This window comes from Neovison vison, chromosome 1 (genome assembly GCF_020171115.1).
Source record: "Neovison vison isolate M4711 chromosome 1, ASM_NN_V1, whole genome shotgun sequence".
NCBI lineage: Eukaryota > Metazoa > Chordata > Mammalia > Carnivora > Mustelidae > Neogale > Neogale vison.
The window spans coordinates 68,423,927-68,442,316 of NC_058091.1; the positions used below are offsets into that span (position 1 = coordinate 68,423,927).

Here is an 18,390-nt window from a genome sequence, read left to right on the forward strand (position 1 = left end):
CCTGCATGTATCCTTCCTATTACCTAGAGCTAATTAGAGAAAGGAGAAACAGGACCCTTCTTATATTCTGGTGCAGGATTCCTGTTTCTACTTATCCTTTTTCTGGCACCCTCCTTCTTTGTCACAGGACAACATGTGAACTAGAAATTGCTTTTAATAGCTATTCTTGGTTTTCTAATGTGAAGCAGCCTCCACATTCCAAAAGTGATATTTAGCTGCTGCCATACAATGTGATTCTGAAATATCTGAAGTCACCATCCCATGTCCGCAGTGAATGCGGGAACCTGCGCAACATGGAATCTGTCATGGCTGCCATGATGGTGTAACTTTTGCATGTCTGCCTCCTCTTTTATAAAATGGGACCAGCTAAAAATGCACCCCTTACTCAGTTGTTGTAAGAAAGCATGTACAACAGCACTTAATAGTGATCCTCATAGTGAGGGTCCAGTAAATAAATGTTAGTTGCAAAGCCATTATATCAATAATGCCAGACTCTAGGATGAAATACCTACCGGATCCACTAAGCAAGGAACATGGATAATGTGACTTGACCAATGAATGTTCTTTCCATATCTTTATCGACTCCTTTGATGATATCTTCCCGCTGAGGTACCTGTTCTAGTTTGCTAGCGCTGCCATAACAAATACCACAGACAGGGTGGCTTAAACAACAGAAATTCCTTGTCTAACAGTTCTGGAGGCTGGAAGTCTGGGAAGATGTTAGCAAGGTTGGTTCCTTCTGAAGACTGTGAGGGAGGAGTCTGTTCAGGCCTCTCTTCTTGGCTTATTTATTGCTGAATTCTCATGCCATCTGTCTACTTTTGGTTTTATTGCCTGAGTTTTTGGTGTCAAATCCAAGAAGTCATTGCCAAGACCAACGTCAAGAAGCACCCTCCTTTGAGGAGTTTGACAGTTTCAGATCTTACATTTAAGTCATTCTGAGTTGATTTTGTGAGCGGGTGTAAGATAGAGGTCTGATTTCATTCTTTCGTTTGTGGATGTCTGGTCTCCCGAATGCCATTTGTTGAAGAGACTATCCTTTCTTCACTGTCTGTCCTTGACATACTTGTGGAAGAGCATTTGACCATAAGTGTGTGAGTTTATTGCTAGGCTTTCTAATCTATTCCATATGTTTGTCTATGCCAGTGTCATGCAGTTTTAATTACTTCAACTTGTTATTAATTAAGAGAGTGCACATGCATGGGCGTGAGTGTGGGAAGGGGGAAGGCCAGGGGGAAGAGGAGAGAGAGAATCTTAAGCAGACTCTATGTTCAGCACAGAGCCCTACTCCAGGGCTTGATCTCACGACCCTGAGATCATGATCTGAACTGCAATCAAGAGTCGGATGCTTAACAGACTGAGCCACCTAAGCACCCCTGTAATTTATTTTGAAATCATGAAATGCGTTGCCTCCAGCTTTGTTTTTCTTTCTCAAGATTATAAAGCTAACAATTCTTCATGGGTGTGGTGAGTGAATAATTTTCATGTCAGAGACTGGGTCTTACTATAGTTTCCCTTCCTTCCCCATTCTGTTTAGTTTAAAATGATAATCTTTAAAATTGCTACACAGATAAAGGTTACAAGAAAACAATGCCCTGATCTAATAGCTCCATCTTTCCACATGGATCCAAGTTGGTCTTGCAGACTTTGTTTCCTTTCCTGTTTCTTTAAAGGCTGAAAAGAAAGGAGTTAGCAATACAGTTACGGGTATGATCTTTGGATGTTACGCTTTGTTTGACTTGCTGGCATCTTTGGTGTTTGGAAAATATGTAAGTATTAAAATTCATATGAACACTTTCATTTTTATATGTTGTATAATGAATTATTCCAATCTATAAGTCTAGGATTTCTGTTGATACAGACAGAGCCATTATTATTATATTTTATGAATTATGTGAAGTGTTGATGGTTCCATTCTTAGGGTTGATTAATTTTTTCCCCAAGTTTTTATTTGAATTCCAGTTAGCTAACATCAGTGTAATACTAATTTTCAGGTGCACAGTATAGTGATTCAACACTTCCCATTAAACACCCAATGCCCATCGCAACAAGTGCACTCCTTAATCTCATCACCTATTTCATCCATCTCCCCACCCACCTCCCTTCTGGTAACCATCAGTTTGTGCTCTATAGTTAAAAGTCTGTTTCTTGGTTTGTGTCTCTGTCTCTTTCTTTCCCTTTGCTTGTTTGTTTTGTTTCTCAAATTTCACATATGAGTGAGATGATATGGTATTGGTCTTTCTCTGACAGTTATTTCATTTACCTATAATGGGTTGATTGATTTTTCACTTCTTCCATGTTTCCAAGGACTGTATATTGTCATTCCATTAAAGAATTATTATAATCTTATATTAATTGTACATATATTGCCCAAACCTTGAATTTTCTGATGCAGAAGATTTGTTTATGTGGATGTGGACTTGTAACAGTCATCAATAGTTACTACTCTTCTCTGACATTTATTATAGCTTGTACAAATTGGAGCAAAATTTATGTTTGTAGCAGGAATGTTTGTCTCAGGAGGAGTTACAATTCTCTTTGGGTAAGTCATGTTCTGATATGTTTGGGAACTTGAACAGATTTTATAATTTATCTTCAATTTAAAATTTTAATGGATTCTTTAAATCACTCAGTACCATTGATTGCCTGCTTACAGCCACACAAATAGCTATTGGTGAAGGGAATTGGGTGTTTAGAGGATAGGGCCAATGAAGGAAAGAGCCTTCTAAGGATTTACCGTTAAGTGGTTTCTGAATCTGTTCATCAGGGCTATGAGTGTGAGTGACAGAAACTTAACTCACTCTTCCGAGTCACACGATATGTTTTGGCTCAAGAGCCAAGTGCATTAAAGAATCAGCCAAAGCATATCAGGAGACAGATGTTAAAATAATGTCTTTGGAAATCTTTCTCAAGCTCCTGGTTTTGCTTTCCTCTTCTTATGCTTTGATCTTGGTCAAGGTGTCCCCTTGTGGTAGCAAGAGTTCTCCCGGCAGCTCCCATAGGAAGAATTCCTCAACAGCTTCCCACTTTTCCTGAGTTTCCGGTAGATTCTCAGAGTGGAGCCACTGGCCTGATCTTGTTGGTGACCCATCCCTGCATCGGGGCAGTGTAGGGGAGGGGGACACTCTGATTGGCCAGGCTTGAGTCATGTGCTCCCTTCGGAATGGTTCCCTCCATTGCTGTTTCCAGGAAAAGAGAAAATAAGTGCCAAAGGTAAAATAGCTACAGAAGTCTTAAGGCAGGGGCGCCTGGGTGGCTCAGTGGGTTAAGGCCTCTGCCTTCCGCTCTGGTTGTGATTTCAGGGTCCTGGGATGGAGCCCCACATCGCATTGGTCTCTCTGCTCAGCAGGGAGCCTGTTTCCTCCTTTCTCTCTGCCTGCCTCTCTGCCTACTTGTGATCTCTGTCTGTCAAATCAAAAACAAAAACAAAAACAAAAACAAAAAAAACTTAATAGAAGTCTTAAGGCTTAGAGTCCTTACACCAGCAGTATGGTGGCAAATCATGTGAACAGGCCTACACAATTACTTGGGGAGTATAGTGGCATGAAAAGAGTACGGTAAGATGATGAAGTAAGGTCAGGAAGCCTTCATATCAAACTAAGTTGGGTTTTTTTTTTGGTCCCGCCCTCTTTTTTTTTTTTTTTTTTTGAAGGGGGGATGGTCTTCTATTTTCTGCATTCCTTTTTTTGTTTGTTTGTTTGTTTGAAGATTTGAGTTCTGCCACTGAGAGGTACCTGAGACCAAGAAGTCTTTTTTTCATCTATGTTCTTAGTAGAGTGATTCTACATGTTTCAAAAACCGGATTTAGTATCACCTGCAGAGGACCAGTTACATCAACATACAAGGTCAACGAAACTGTCATGTGATGCAGATTGTTAACCAAAGAAAGAAATAATTGCCTTCTTCTGAAAGTACAACAAAGCAACTTAATGAAATCATTTTTTAAAAGATTTTATTTATTTATTTTACAGAGAGAGAGCTTACAAGTAGGCAGAGAGGGAGGCAGAGAAAAGAGGGAAGCAGGCTCCCTGCTGAGCAGATAGCTGGATGCGGGGCTCCATTCCAGGACCCTGAGATCATGACCTGAGCCAAAGGCAGAGGCCCAACCCCCTGAGACAATTAGGCACCCCCCAAAAATCATATTCTAAAGAGATTTATTATAAGAACTGTAGGTGAGATATGATTCTTTTCAGTGAGTCGAGATAAAAAGGAAAAACAATAAAAACCAGCCCAGCATTTGAGAATTGTCTTGTTCTTTTTTAGTGTATTGGATCAAGTTCCAGATGGACCGATATTTATTGCTATGTGTTTTCTAGTGAGAGTGGCAGATGCGGTCAGCTTTGCGGCAGCAATAACTGCGTCTTTTTCCATTCTCGTAAAGGCTTTTCCAAATAATGTGGCTACGGTATTGGTATGTATTTCATACGTGTTTCCTATTTTCCTCTTAGCATTGGCGAAAATATTCATGTTTTCCAAGTTAACACTTCCTTTGAGATCTACTTTTTCCTATTTTCTGTGTGTTTTGGTTATCTTTTACCCCAGTTACTACTTCCAGCAGCAGGCTGTCAACAAGTATATCATCAGTCTTACTTAGGTCTCTTCCTATGCTTATGATCTCCTGAAGGAGCAGTTTGACAGGTAAATGGGGTTCAAACTAAATATTCTTTTTTACCTTTAAAAACAAAACAAACAAAACGAGCTCCCTGGTAGTATTTTGTTGTCTCTCTTACCCTGACTGTGACTGAGCAACAGTGGACAGTTCCTTAGCAACCAGACACTTGATTCAAGCTTGAGGCCTTCCTCTACTTTTCCAAGATTCATGGAAGGAATCTTAGAGGGCTTGGAGTCCTTGTGTACTCTCTTACTTTTCCCCAAATCCAGAACTTGATTGACATACATTCCCCTATATTGGCCGGACACCTAGTATTAGTGACAGACCAGATGTCTGTCCCAACTCTTGACTACTGCCTCTGACCCCAAGCAGGCTCTCTTATGGATCTCTCTTCTGGACCCACGCACTCTGGAAGGACCTGTGGTTTGCATATCAGACCAAATGCAGCCCTCAGAAGGAATCATTTTCCTTTAGACTTTAGGGTCTCCTGAGCCTAGTTCTAAGAATGCCCTTATTTGGGGCGTCTGGGTGGCTCAGTGGTTTAAGCCTCTGCGTTCGGCTCAGGTCATGATCTCAGGGTCCTGGGATTGAGACCCGTACTGCACCCACCAGGCTTTCTGCTCAGCAGGGAGCCTGCTTCCCCGCCTCTCTGCCTGCTGCTCTGCCTACTTGTGATCTCTCTGTCAAATTAAAAAAAAAAAGAATGCCCTTATTTACCCATATTAATACTATAGTTTTTGGTCATTAGTATTTTTGCTGTGTAGGTAATTATTTCTTCCCACTTTTTTTTTTTTTAAGGTTTTATTTATTTATTTGAGAGAGAGAAAATGAGAGACAGAGAGAGCATGAGAAGAGGGAGAGCCAGAGGGAGAAGCAGAGTTCCCGTCAAGCAGGAGGCCTGATGTGGGACTCAGTCCTGGGACTCCAGGATCATGACCCGAGCCGAAGGCAGTCACTTAACCAACTGAGTCACCCAGGCGCCCATATTTCTTCCCACTTTTTATTGAATATCTGTATCTATAGCTAGCTGGCTGTTCAGGCTCATTTTAGGTTCTGTAGCTATATGGTAGGCAGTGATGTACTGCTTACATTTCCCAGAAACACATTTCTCAAAAATGGTTCAGAAGATCACGAGGCCATTGACAGGCTCTGTAAAACAGTGTTCTGGGGGTAAAATGGAGTGTGCCTGTGTTGTCCTCCAACTTTCACTTGAGTGAGTGTATTAAAGCTCTGAGAAATCCTGTAGTAAAGATATTTTATTTAATTTTCCACAACTCAATTTGACTGTGGAACTACTTTTTGACTGTTAAAGAACTGCTCTTCTGTGGAACACTCTGGAAGGTGCCACCCAAGGAATTTCCTATGATAATAGCAATAGTCGCTTTGATTTTCTGGTCAACAGGGGAAATTCATGTTGCCAACCCCGTTTCTATATAAAAACTACAGCCTAAAACTGACACAGCTAACTTGGTAGTCCATGTGGACGGCTTCCTTATGACGAAATGTAGAATTCTTATATTCTTTCTGAAATTGAAAGTTACCAATGGACTACTTTTGTGTCCTCTGTGAGGTCTCAGGTTGCAAGGTTGCAAGCCACAATCTCTGCTTAGCACTGCCAAAGACTACATTCATTTAAAATGGTGCAATTTCTGTAAGAGATTTTTAAGAGTAAAATATTTTCCTAGCACAGTTTTATTTTAATTTTAATAAAAAATTTTATTTAGTACCCAATTCAGAATTTGCCAAAGGAAATATAGATTAAAGTGAATATATTCTATATATTACTTTTCCTCACCTTCATGGATGCACCTGGTGTCTAGGAATGCAGTCCCACATCGGTCTCCCCGGAGGCCACAGAGATTACAGGTTCTTTCTAGAGTGATTCCACGTACATATGAATGTGTTCGTGGGCGTGTGCGCAAACGCACACGAAGGCGTGCATGTGCGCACATACAGATAGGGCATATGTAATTCTTTCCCCTTTGTTTCCTTTACGCTAGTGGTAGGATACTTTTCACACTGTTCAGAGCCTTGCTGTTATACTAACAGTGAAATCATTTTGGAGATCATTCTGTGCCTATACATGATCTGTGCCTATGCATGAAGAGTTCCCTACTCTGGTTTCCCTTCAGTGGTAGTATGTAGTAATTCACTATATGGAGGTAACATACATTCATGGTTTACTCAAAGTGTTGATGAATGTTTAGATCGTCTACATCTTTTGCTGGTACAGACAGTGCTACAAACACTTAAGTTTGTACATATACCGTGTCACATCTTTACGACTGTGCCCCAAAATTAAATTCCTGGAATGGCATTCTGGGTCAACAAGTATGTACCAGATTACCCTCCTGTGTTCATTCATTCACCAGCAGTGTACGCATGGGCTGCTTTCCTCACTTTCTTGGCAGCAGAGCATTTGATGGATGATTAGTAAAAACTGGTATCTTGTGGTTTAACCGTTTGCTTCTTTTGAAAGTGAGGATGGGCTTTCTTTTGTATGCCTAAGAGCTACTTGTATTTTATGTGTCAACAGTCTCATTTTCCTATTGGATTGTTCATTTTCCCCCATTGATTAGTATTAGCTCTCTTGATATATTTGGGGAAAGTAGTCCTTTGTCAGTATTTTTTCCCCTGTTCTTCATTTGTCTTTTGATGTACTTAACCATCCATTGGTTTTCATATTTTTATGTAATCCGATTTGTGAATTTTTTCTTTTGTGTCTTGTGAGTTTTATATTACAGTTAGAAAAATTTCCCAACCATAGGGATTAAAAATTAAAAATAAAAAAAGCCTGCCATATTTTATTTTTCTAGAATTTCTATGCTTTCAATATGTATAGTTAAGTTTTTGGCTTATCTTGGGTTTGTGTGGGTGTGTGTTCATTGTGAAGTGGATAGAATTTTTTTCAGATGGTGTCCATTTATTAAATCTTTACTTGTTAATTCTTCAAACAAACTATATTGACTCAATTTTCTTTTTTCCCCCCACTTTTAGGGAAGTCTTGAGATTTTTTCTGGACTGGGACTAGTTTTAGGGCCTCCTTTAGGTGGCTTCTTGTATCAGTCCTTTGGCTATGAGATGCCTTTTATTTTGCTGGGATGCATAGTTCTGCTGATGGTACCACTCAACATGTACATTTTACCTAATTATGGTAAGACTGCAATTATTTCTCACTTTAAGAGTCTGAAATTTAAGTATATTTATGCCTCTATAGGAAGCCAATTTAACAAATACTCACTTTCATTTTATATAAGCAATAATAGGTTTATGGCACACCCTAAAAGAATTGATTCTCTTTTCAGAAATGTTGCTGTAGGCAGTTTATATGAATTTCTATGTATTACAAATTGGTTCTGAACTTTAGAACTGTCGAGTATTTAATTTCTCATCATAAAACATCACCTGTGAAGTGCCCACCAGAGGTCTTGGACTTAATTAAGTATTCTGAATGACAAGTTACCAAAGGCCACACTACCTTCTTGGAAGGCCGGTAGGCAGGAGAGCAGGGTCAGACCTTCTCCCCAGTGGTCCTCCCAACTGCCAGTGTGAGAACACACAGCCGCATTGGGCAGTAATGAGGGCACCCTGGCTTCAAACCTTTATGCCACATAGGAGTCAACCTATCCTGTAATGGCTTCATGGATGTAGCTGGAAGGGTCACCATGAGTGACATGCCTGAGTCAGCACACTCAGGGAAGCACCAAGCTTGGTGTCCTCATCAGGTACACGTCGTTCATTTCAAGTTCTTTCTCTACAAACCCTACGGAATGACATTTACTAGGCAGGGGCTAGTTAACTGAACTTAGCTATATTTTCGTGAACAAAAGGGTATGGCAACGTTACTGTTCTATGGGGATCTTCTATTTAGATTGAATGGAAAAAAGCTGGTATTAAAAAAAAATTCTGAGATGGGCGCCTGGGTGGCTCAGTGGGTTAAGCCGCTGCCTTCGGCTCGGGTCATGATCTCAGGGTCCTGGGATCGAGTCCCGCATCGGGCTCTCTGCTCCGCAGGGAGCCTGCTTCCTCCTCTCTCTCTCTTTGCCTGCTTGTGATCTTTCTCTGTCAAATAAATAAAATAAAATCTTTAAAAAAAAAAAATTCTGAGATTGATAATGTTAAGACTATAAATATAGATTTAGGGGTTCCCGTGAAGGAGTACTTATTAAAATTAATGCTTTTGGAGAACTTATGGATAGAAGCTAGAAAATGAAATTTTCTTTTATTTTGATGATATTGGCAGAATTTGGTGCCCTGTAAATTCTACCCCACTCCTTTACCTCTTTCTGGACTCACAGACAATGTGGTTCTAGTTTTGGGGTTAAGAGTCAACTTTAGTCTCTCTCTCTCTCTTATCCTTTGTATCTGTTCACCAAGTCCTCTCTTCTGTACTGCTCTCATGAAATATTTCTAAAACAGTCATGGACGTGCTAATCCTTTTATTAAAAATCCCTAAATCTGTGAAATGTGAGCTTTATCTTGAAAGCCATGAGGAGCTGTTATGAGATTGCAGTAGAGGAGTCACATGGTCTGAAATCTCTCCCCTTCCCATCTGCTCTGATCCCTCCTCATCCTTCAAAACTTACTCTGTATTACCTCTTCTGGGAAGTCTTTCTCAACCTTCTCGATCATCCAGCTAAATGCTGTGCAAGTAACACCTCTAACAGTAGCTTCCTGTGGCAACATCATCAACCAGGGGGTCATGTCCCTCTAAAAGAATAGGTCAGAATTGTGGGGAGCAGAGAGAGTACCTGAGTAGCTTAGGAAAGCTCCCCCGGAGATTCTGCCATGTGTCTCATGAAGCAGGTATCACGCTAGGTTTTCATTGTTTGGCCTCCTGCCACAGTTTAATTAAACTCATTATGTGTTTGCTTCTTTGGACGCTCTTACATATTCTCATTGTGATTTCTCATTTTTCCCTGCTTTGGATTTAGAGAAGGCAATCATTTCTGCCATAATAGTTTATCTTATACCAGAAATCCAATAATACCTTTTATATGCAAATAAATATAACCAACTAAAATGGATCTATAATTTATATGTCAATGGTGACTAATGAATCTCTTTAATAAACCATTCAAAGTCCACACCAAATGAAGTCTCTCCCTGCTGGCCCTGTTACCCTGAGCCACATGGTGGTGTTTGTCCTCTCTCTGAGTCTCACTGCACACCGTCTATAGTTGAGTGTCCGAGTGTCCTAGACTGTGCTCACATTTGGTTTGCCATTGACTTTTTAGCTAATAAATAAGAAATTAACATCATGGTTTAACTTTATCCCTTGGATCTTGACCAAGTTCTAAATGTAACACTCAAAATACTTGAACCATTCTTTGTACTTTTTTTTTGTTATTTTTCTCCATACTGGATCCTTGTTCTCCAACCAAAAATTAAGTAAAGAACCATGACAGGTGTTTTTGGAGAAACAAGGATATACAAGTGCTGATCCTCACCCTCAAGGAGCTTCCTTGGCCACACCTGGCCAATATCATCTCTGCCCCAGCACTGTGGCTGCCTCCTGACCGGTCCCCTTGTCTCCATTCTCCACAAGGCCACAGAGAGGTTTCTTCAAACCACAGATCTGATTCCTACCCTTTGTTTGGATTCCCTAGTGATTTCTCAGGCTTCTAAGCGTGTTTTCCAGAGTCTTGCACAAACATGCTTCTGCAGTATGATCTCTCTCCATGCTGTTGGTGTCCCCTATGCCCTTCTCTATCCACTAGCTTTGCTTCTCGCCCTTCATTTCTTCAAACACAGAATAGTTTTCCTGATTTTTGAGTCTTAGAAATTGCCATTCCTGGAATAATGTGCCTGGCTTATTTTTTCCTCATCCTTGGCTTCCTCATCTTAAGCTCATGCTTTGGGCATCAACTTAGGTATCAGTACTTTCAGGAAGCTTTCTTTATACAGCCTTCCCTGTTTTTGTTTGTTTGTTTAAGGTAATCCTCTCATATGCTCTGAAAGTTTCCCTCCTAGTTACATCCTAGCTCTCTCCTCTCCCTCCTGTAACTTCTTTGTGAGGTCAGGGCTTGACTCTGTCTTTTTTGCCTTTATCTGCCCAGCATTTTGCAAAGATTTTGCTCAGTAAATTAACAGGATGATAGGAAAATCACCAAACAATAGTAAACAATAATAAAAAAATTGTAGTTAGGTGCTAAAAGGTATGGTAGATTCCAGAAGTGCGGTAGGAAACAGAGAAAGGTAAAATTTGTGGGCCAGAACCAGGCCTTACGGAGTGGATAGAATTTGAAAAATTAGCAGGAGAAAAAGAAAGGAGTCAGAGCATGTGACTGGAGGCTTGGAAATAACCATTCCTGTTGCTGGGAACAGTGAAGAAGCTGAGGTCCTGCAAGGGGATACTGGAACTGAGGTCAGCGCAGTTGACCTAATTTATGTGTGATTCAGTAGCATGCCTCTCAATCTTCTCAATCTCAATTTTCTTTGCCATCAGAAAAAAAAAAAAATTGTCTTGTGCTCTTTGGTGAACGTAGATTCCTTCTCAGCATACACATTGCTCCTTAATAAAGCTTCTGGCTTTTCCCCTGCACCAAATCTAACTTTACATATTCTCCGTCCCGTCTGGGGAAGGCCTCACTTGCTTCTCAGTTATAACCTATAACCTAAGACCCTCTCTTCTCCTCACACTCTGCTTCCAGTTGATTCTTTATGAATCTGAGAAATTGTTTTTAAGAAAACTCAATTGTGGCTCCTAGGTTTGAATAATTTATATGCAATATAGATAATCGGTAATTTTAAGCAAACTCAGAGGTGCAGTTATTTTGATTACCAAATAAAGGTGGCCTTACCAATTTTACTTTTCAAAACAGGTTGACATTGTGAACTACTCTGATTTTTTTTTCCTTCTTCAAATTTTTACCCAAAGACTCTGATCCAGGCAAACACTCGTTCTGGAAACTGATCACTCTACCCAAGGTCGCGCTCATAGCCTTCGTCATCAACTCGCTCAGCTCATGTTTTGGCTTCCTTGATCCTACTCTTTCTCTCTTTGTTCTGGAGAAGGTAGGTAGCCTGATTGTCAAAGAGCTCAGCACTGTAGAAGGTGGGTGTGTTCGCTTGCTCTTGGGTTCTGTTTTGTGGCATGAGCTCTGAGTGGCCGTGAGAACTGCACAGGGTGAGAACTGCACCCACGGGTAGCCCGTACCTGCCCTTGACTGGGGGTCTGATTCAGGATGAACCAAAGAAGCTTTTCACTAAGTGGCCCGAATACTGGTCTCCTTTTCAAGGTCTTGCTCGAGTCATCGAGTTGTTAAGATCTGGCTACTTAACAAGGATATTTTCCTCTACCTATTTGAATTCCAATGAGACATTTGGGGTACTCTGTAGCTCATTTGATGTTCTTCTCTAACGATCCCTTCTTCTTTTTAGGCTATTACATACATGCAATGAAATGACGATGGAATATATTAATCTGGGATGGTAGAGAGGAATCAAGAGTCTCTCTCACGTTTTTTTGGTTTTTTTTTTTTTTTTTGAGTGCTGGAAAATAAATATTGAATTTAAAAGTTGGATGTTGTAGAAATTTTCTCTTAGTTATTTCTGGAAAAGAGATTATTAATAATGTGATAAAGTACACTTCTAAGTCTGGTAGTTAATTATACTGAAGAATTAATAAGTGTTTATAAAGGCGGAACTCTAATTGCATCCCACACTGACTATATGTGACGTTTGGGAATTCAAAAAGCACAGTTACCAGACACACAATTCCTCGAAGTCACTAGAGAGAGTTTGGGGTATGTGAGATAGGCAAAAAGATAAACATGGAGACTGTGATTTTAGTGTCTGACCTAACGTTTAGGAAATAAGATAGTATCTTGCTTGAGCATCTGTGAGGTAATAAGAAACATATTTTGTGTTTATGATGACACATGCCATTCGTGTCATCAACAGTGTATCTCTTCAAGAGTCATTTTTCTATCATCTGAAGAATTTCTGCCTGAACAAGGGGAAAATATTGTAACCAATCTGTGGTAAATCCAAGTTGCTCATGTGTATTTTATCAAAAATCTTTATAAATATTATTTTCCAAATACATTTGTTAGATAGATACATTGTTAGATAAATCAAATTTGTTAGATTTGTTAGATATATCTTTACGTTTTCCTATTTTTTCTATCAAAAGATTTTTATCCTGTTGCCCTTCTTCTAACTTCTCACCAGCTGTTTGAACTGGCAGCTTATTGCCCTGTCATTCGTCACCTAGCCTTTTAGGGTAGAGGACATTTCCACCCTGTCTCCCCCAGTTATAAAAATCAGAAGACACCGCTGGCTTTTTTTCTTCCTACTAGTATCTTTTTTTTTTTTTTTTAAGATTTTTATTTATGTATTTGACAGTGAGAGCTAGAGAGTATAAGCAGGCAGAGCAGCAGAGGGAGGTGAAGCAGGCTCCCCACTGAGCAGGGAACCCGATGTGGGGCTCCATTCCAGGACCTTGGGATCATGACCTGAGCCCAAGGCAGTTGCTTAACCAACTGAGCCACCCACGTGCCCCCTTCATACTACTATCTAAAAGGACTAAATAGTTGTAAAAATTGTTGAAACATATATGGACTCATATATAAATCTCATGAGCTTGCTTAAGAAAATTAGTTAAGGAAATTAAGGTAAACAGGAACACCTCAATGAATCAAAAAAGATGTTTGTATCATGCTAATAACAGTATCAGGGTTGTGTGGTAGCTTACTGTTTTAAAAGCCTTTTGTAATGCATCACACCATCAATTCTTTAATTAGATATTAACAGCCCTTTGAAATAAATGGGATAGATGTTATCCTCAGTGTTTTTTACACCAGTGCATTTTAGTCTATGGGCAGTCAGCATCACTTGGTGGCTTTTTAGAAATGCAAATTCTTAGGGCACCTGGGTGGCTCAGAAGGTTAGGTGTCCCACTCTTGATCTCAGCTCAGGTCTTGATCTCAGGGTGGTGAGTTCAAGCCCCATGTTGGGCCCCATGCTGGGTGTGAAGCCTACTTAAAAAAAAAAGTAAGAAATGCAAATTCTCTGGCCCTATCCCATACCTTTTGAATCAGAAATTTTAGGGCTAAAGTCTAAGAACCTCTTTTTTTTTTTTTAATCCCTTAAATCAAGGCACGTTAATACTTGTTTCCAACTAAGAACCTCTTCAAAGTACTCTGAGTAGTTCTCTAATGCACACTAAAGTTTTTGAAGCTCTGGTTTACAGGTAAAAAAAAAATGTTATGATTCATAGAAGCAAAATTATATGTTTAAAATCAAATGCTACAGAGTAAGACATCTAGGACTTTTGACCTCTGGCTAGGTTTTTTTCTTCCCCTTATAGAGAAAGGAGCCCGTTTACACAAGTCAGTCAAAATCAGGAAAGATGCTTAGTGGTAGTAGTGGGCTCATGATAGATAACAAGAACTGAAGAGATGGCTAGAAAAGATTTATGTTTATTTTAAAAATGACTTAAACTCTAATATGACATAACTCTAATATGAAATTTTTTTTTACAGTTTAATTTACCAGCCGGTTATGTGGGACTGGTATTCCTGGGCTTGGCCCTATCCTACTCCATTTCTTCACCATTGTTTGGTCTGCTGAGTGATAAAATACCAGTACGTACATTGAATCTTCATTTAATAATCGCTTTTGTGTATTTAGGCCAGTGGCTTTCCAACTGTACTTCTGGAACTCTAGAGGTCCATTGATTAGAATTGATACTCAATTAAAAAAATTTCAGCTTATTAATATATAATTGAGAAATAAAATGGTAAGATATTTAAAGTGTACACCATGGTGATTTGGGATCCGAATACATTGTGAAAGATGCAAATCCATCTGGTTAATTAATAACCCATCACCTCTATATTATCTTTTAATTTTTTGGGGGGGGCGAGAATATTTAAATTCTACTGTATTCAATTTTTGGAGTTGATGGCAAGGTTCCAGTGTCTTCCAACCTGTCACTCTGAGAAAATTCACTTTTAATTGCTTCTTCTGAAGGAAAATGGGGTCTGCACTGAAGCTGTTGACAAACTATTAGATTTGACTTTTTAAAGGAAAAAAGTCCCTTGATGCAAAATAACATGGATTGGCCTTAAAAATTAGGGCAGAGTGGAAGAAGTAGTTAGGACTAGGGAAGATTGAGTGGAGACAATTCAGGTTTTCATGGGAATGAAGGGATTGGCTACGTAAATATACATTGATTGTCCTGTGGCCATATAAATGTACATTGGTTGTCCTGTGGCCATCCGGGTAGAAAATCCCTTCTGTTCTCCTTTGCCTAGGTCTAAACCATTCAGTTCAGATGATTGGTATACAGTGCTAGTAAGTACTGATAACCAAATCTCCAGCTTCTGTGATTTTAGTGCTTGCTTATATATTTATTTATTTATTTAGCATGTCCCCTCCTCATTAAGCTTACATAAATATTTATCAAGACTTAACTTACATGGAAATTGCTAGGTAATCTGAATGACAAAAAGCAAGGTTCTTAAACAATATTTGGAGCTCGGTTTTAAGACCCTCTTCTCTCACTGAGCAGATACTTTGCCGCTAGAATTTTCTGCCTGTGCTCAAGTAATTTAAAAGGAATAATTCTGTTGGGTACTTTTAAAATAATGTGAATATGTATTGCATCTACCAGATGGTTCCTTTTGGGAACTGCTTTTTAAATTGTTATTTTTTGAATTGTTCATCATGTGCAAAATCTATAATATGCTCCCTTCCCAAGGAATCCTTTTCCTAGGAAACTAGGGGTATATTGTCCTTGCTTTTCTGTTTATTATCTACCTATTTTCTCTTAAATGTAAAGTTTTGTTTTCTTCAGTGTATTTAGATCTTGTTCATGTCATGGCTTGTATTCTTCAATGTTTTTTTGTTTGTTTGTTTGTTTGTTTTGTGGTGTTTTTTTGCATATGCTTTCTTTATGGAGGAACTTTACCTCTTAGAGTTTTTTTGGACTCTCATTCTCTTTACCAGCATCTAAGGAAATGGTTTCTGGTCTGGGGAAACATCATCACGGCAGTATGCTACATGCTCTTAGGACCCATCCCAATCTTGCACATTAAAAGGTAACGTTTTTCCTTTTTCTATATTTTTGGCTGAATAGCGTTAAGAATTATTAAAGAAATTTTTTGGTGGGATGAGGGCATAGCTTCATATTTTGAACTTTAGTACTTCAATAATGACCTTGATTTAGGACTCCAGTGAATTGTTTGTTAGACTGGCAGTATTTTACATTGCTAGGAGCTAGCCAAAAGAAAAGCCTAAAATCTATATCGAGTGAGGAAAAAAGCTCCTCCCTTTGCATTTTAATTGCACGCTTGTTTGTACTTTATTTTAAAAATAGTGTTTGTTGCTACCTACTTTTAGCTCATAGTTCTTACAATATGTTTTTGTTTTTTTCTCTTCCTTCTTGAGCCTTAAGGTTGGGATCATTATCTTTCTTTAGTTTCTGTCTCATTCTTAGCACATAGTAGCTGCTCACTAGAGCCTCTTACATGTAATTTACTTGCTGAAATACAGGGAGCTTAGAGGTTTTCAGGTAGTCCTGGGATAAAGCGTGACAGGGAACAAGCAAGTATTTCAGGGTCCTTCAGACTTGGGTTTACATCCAGCCTTTGCCATTTACTAGATAATGGGAACTCCAGCAAATCGTTTAGCTTCCAAGAGCCTTGGTTTTCTTATCTGATCACAGTGTGTGCTTCTTGGCAGGATAATGCTGCAAGGATTCAGTGGGGAAATGGATATTAAGTAAATGGCACAGTGTGGGAAGTGGAACAAAATTAGTTTCCTGTCTCTTCCTTTACCACTTCCTTTCTAGGCCATTTTTTTCCCAGTCAATTGAATTTCAAAACCCAAGTGATTGAAGGAGCAACATGAACATTTAGCCAATTTTGACAAGATTAGATACAGTGATAATCTCTTATCATGCTGACTCCTGGCATGGGATATGTGTGACGGAAGAAATTGAGATATCGTGGTGAATTGATATCCACCCCACCCACCCACCACCCACCTCCTACTACCCCCCCCCCCCCCCCCCCCCCCCCGGCTGTAAGGGTGCTGTCACTGAAAGAAGTGGGATAAAATGGCAATGAAGCAGACTGGTCACATCATCTGTGAAACAAGCCGCTCTGGGATTCAGCCTGCCCTCCCTACTAGGAGGCTTTGTGCCTGTCCACATGCTAATGTTGCTTGGTTTTGTTTCTTTCTCCAAAACCCTTTTGCAGTCAGCTCTGGCTGCTGGTGCTCATCCTGGTCCTGAACGGTGTCTCTGCTGGAATGAGCATAATTCCAACCATCCCGGAGATCCTCAGTTGTGCCTAGTAAGTCCCTTCTGTGCTTGAGAAGCCGGGTCGTGAATAGTAGGGAGCGTCATACGCTTTCTTGAATTTCTCAGTGTTCTAGGATGTTGGAGGTTTTTTTCAGAAGACCAAATCTTGATGATTTTATGTCACACAATATTGTGCTATAGCGTATGCCATACTATAGATGACAACTTATGGTAATGTTAACACAGTGATAGGTCGCATGAGCTGTGGGTAGAGGCTTGGCTTGGTTTATGCCTAGAAACCCACAGAATTTTGAAAAGCCAGACCACAATGGAAAGGCCTCAGCATTGTTTCCTCCTCATGGAGAAGGTCCCCACAAGGGCATACGATCACCAGGTAAAATGATTCTAGTACCATTTCCAGTGTGTTGGGGGCTTGTGGTGGTGGTCTCACATCACCTAGCAGCTCTCCAGAACCAGTTAGGTGTCCTGCAGTGCAACTCGATTCTGACGCTATCTACCTGAAGAGAAGGTCACATGCTGAGGTGAAGGACTCCGTCCTGCAGATGGCCGTGTGCTGCGGCTGCTAATTCCAAGTCCAGGTTGTTAAATGTGCTTCTGACTGGCCTGTAAATCAGAGGTTCCCATGAAAACTTCCTAAGTTCAATTCATTTGCTAGAGTGATTCACAGAGCTCAGGAAACCAGTGTACTCATTAGAATTTACTGGTTTATTATGAAAGAGATTAAAGGATGTGAATCAACAGCCAGATGAAAAGACATGCAGGGTAAAGCCCTGATCAAAGGAGCTTCTGTCCCTGTTGGGTTTGGGGTCCTGCACACTGGCATATGGAAGGGTTCTGGTTCACCAACCTGGAAACTCTCTCACCCTCTCCTTTTGGGTTTTTAGGGACATATCATACATATCCACAGTTGATTATATCGATGGCCATTGGCCATGGAGTCAACCTCTAGCCCCTCTCCCCTCCTCAAAGGTGGGGGCTTCCAGGAGTGGGATGGAAGGTTCTAACCCTCTAATCACATGCTTGACTCTCTTGGCTAACCAGCCCCTAAGGCTCACCTTATTAACATGACCAAAGGCACTTGAAATTGCTTTCCTCACTTAGGAATTTCCAAGGGTGTTGGGGTGGCTGTATGCCAGAAACAGGAGGAAGACCAAATATATATTTCTTATTATAAATCCTAGTATCACAGTAGGCATTTGTCACCAGGCCACCAGTCTTTTGTTTAGGAAGCATGATGAGAACAGCAAGGGAGCAAGGAGAAGAATGTGAACTCTGTTGGCTCAAGTCAACTATTCGCCAAGCAATAAGGAGCTGCCTCTGGGTTTTCTAAAAGTTTCCCGTTACTCTCTTTGCACGTTCATCTCATTTTAAGAATTTCTCCGTTAATTATGTTTTTATGAGACTTCATGCAAATGGGTCATGACTCGATATCATGCTTTATATATGCAATAAAATTATTTTTAGAAAACCATGGAGTCAACATAAATATAAAAATTCCTTCAAA

At 39.9% G+C, this 18,390-nt stretch overlaps 1 protein-coding gene across 4 annotated transcripts in view; it reads left to right on the plus strand.

The window, feature by feature from the left end:
• SLC18B1 (solute carrier family 18 member B1) overlaps nucleotides 1-18,390 on the plus strand; it is a 41,359-nt gene that overhangs the window by 19,721 nt on the left and 3,248 nt on the right. For all 4 annotated transcript variants that reach the window (XM_044248629.1, XM_044248621.1, XM_044248637.1 and 1 more), the window contains 8 exons: nucleotides 1,674-1,769; nucleotides 2,469-2,542; nucleotides 4,264-4,411; nucleotides 7,610-7,766; nucleotides 11,493-11,629; nucleotides 14,101-14,202; nucleotides 15,569-15,660; nucleotides 16,822-16,917. In XM_044248629.1, coding sequence (XP_044104564.1) covers nucleotides 1,674-1,769; nucleotides 2,469-2,542; nucleotides 4,264-4,411; nucleotides 7,610-7,766; nucleotides 11,493-11,629; nucleotides 14,101-14,202; nucleotides 15,569-15,660; nucleotides 16,822-16,917 — 902 coding nt within the window. The remainder of the gene's footprint in view (nucleotides 1-1,673; nucleotides 1,770-2,468; nucleotides 2,543-4,263; nucleotides 4,412-7,609; nucleotides 7,767-11,492; nucleotides 11,630-14,100; nucleotides 14,203-15,568; nucleotides 15,661-16,821; nucleotides 16,918-18,390) is intronic.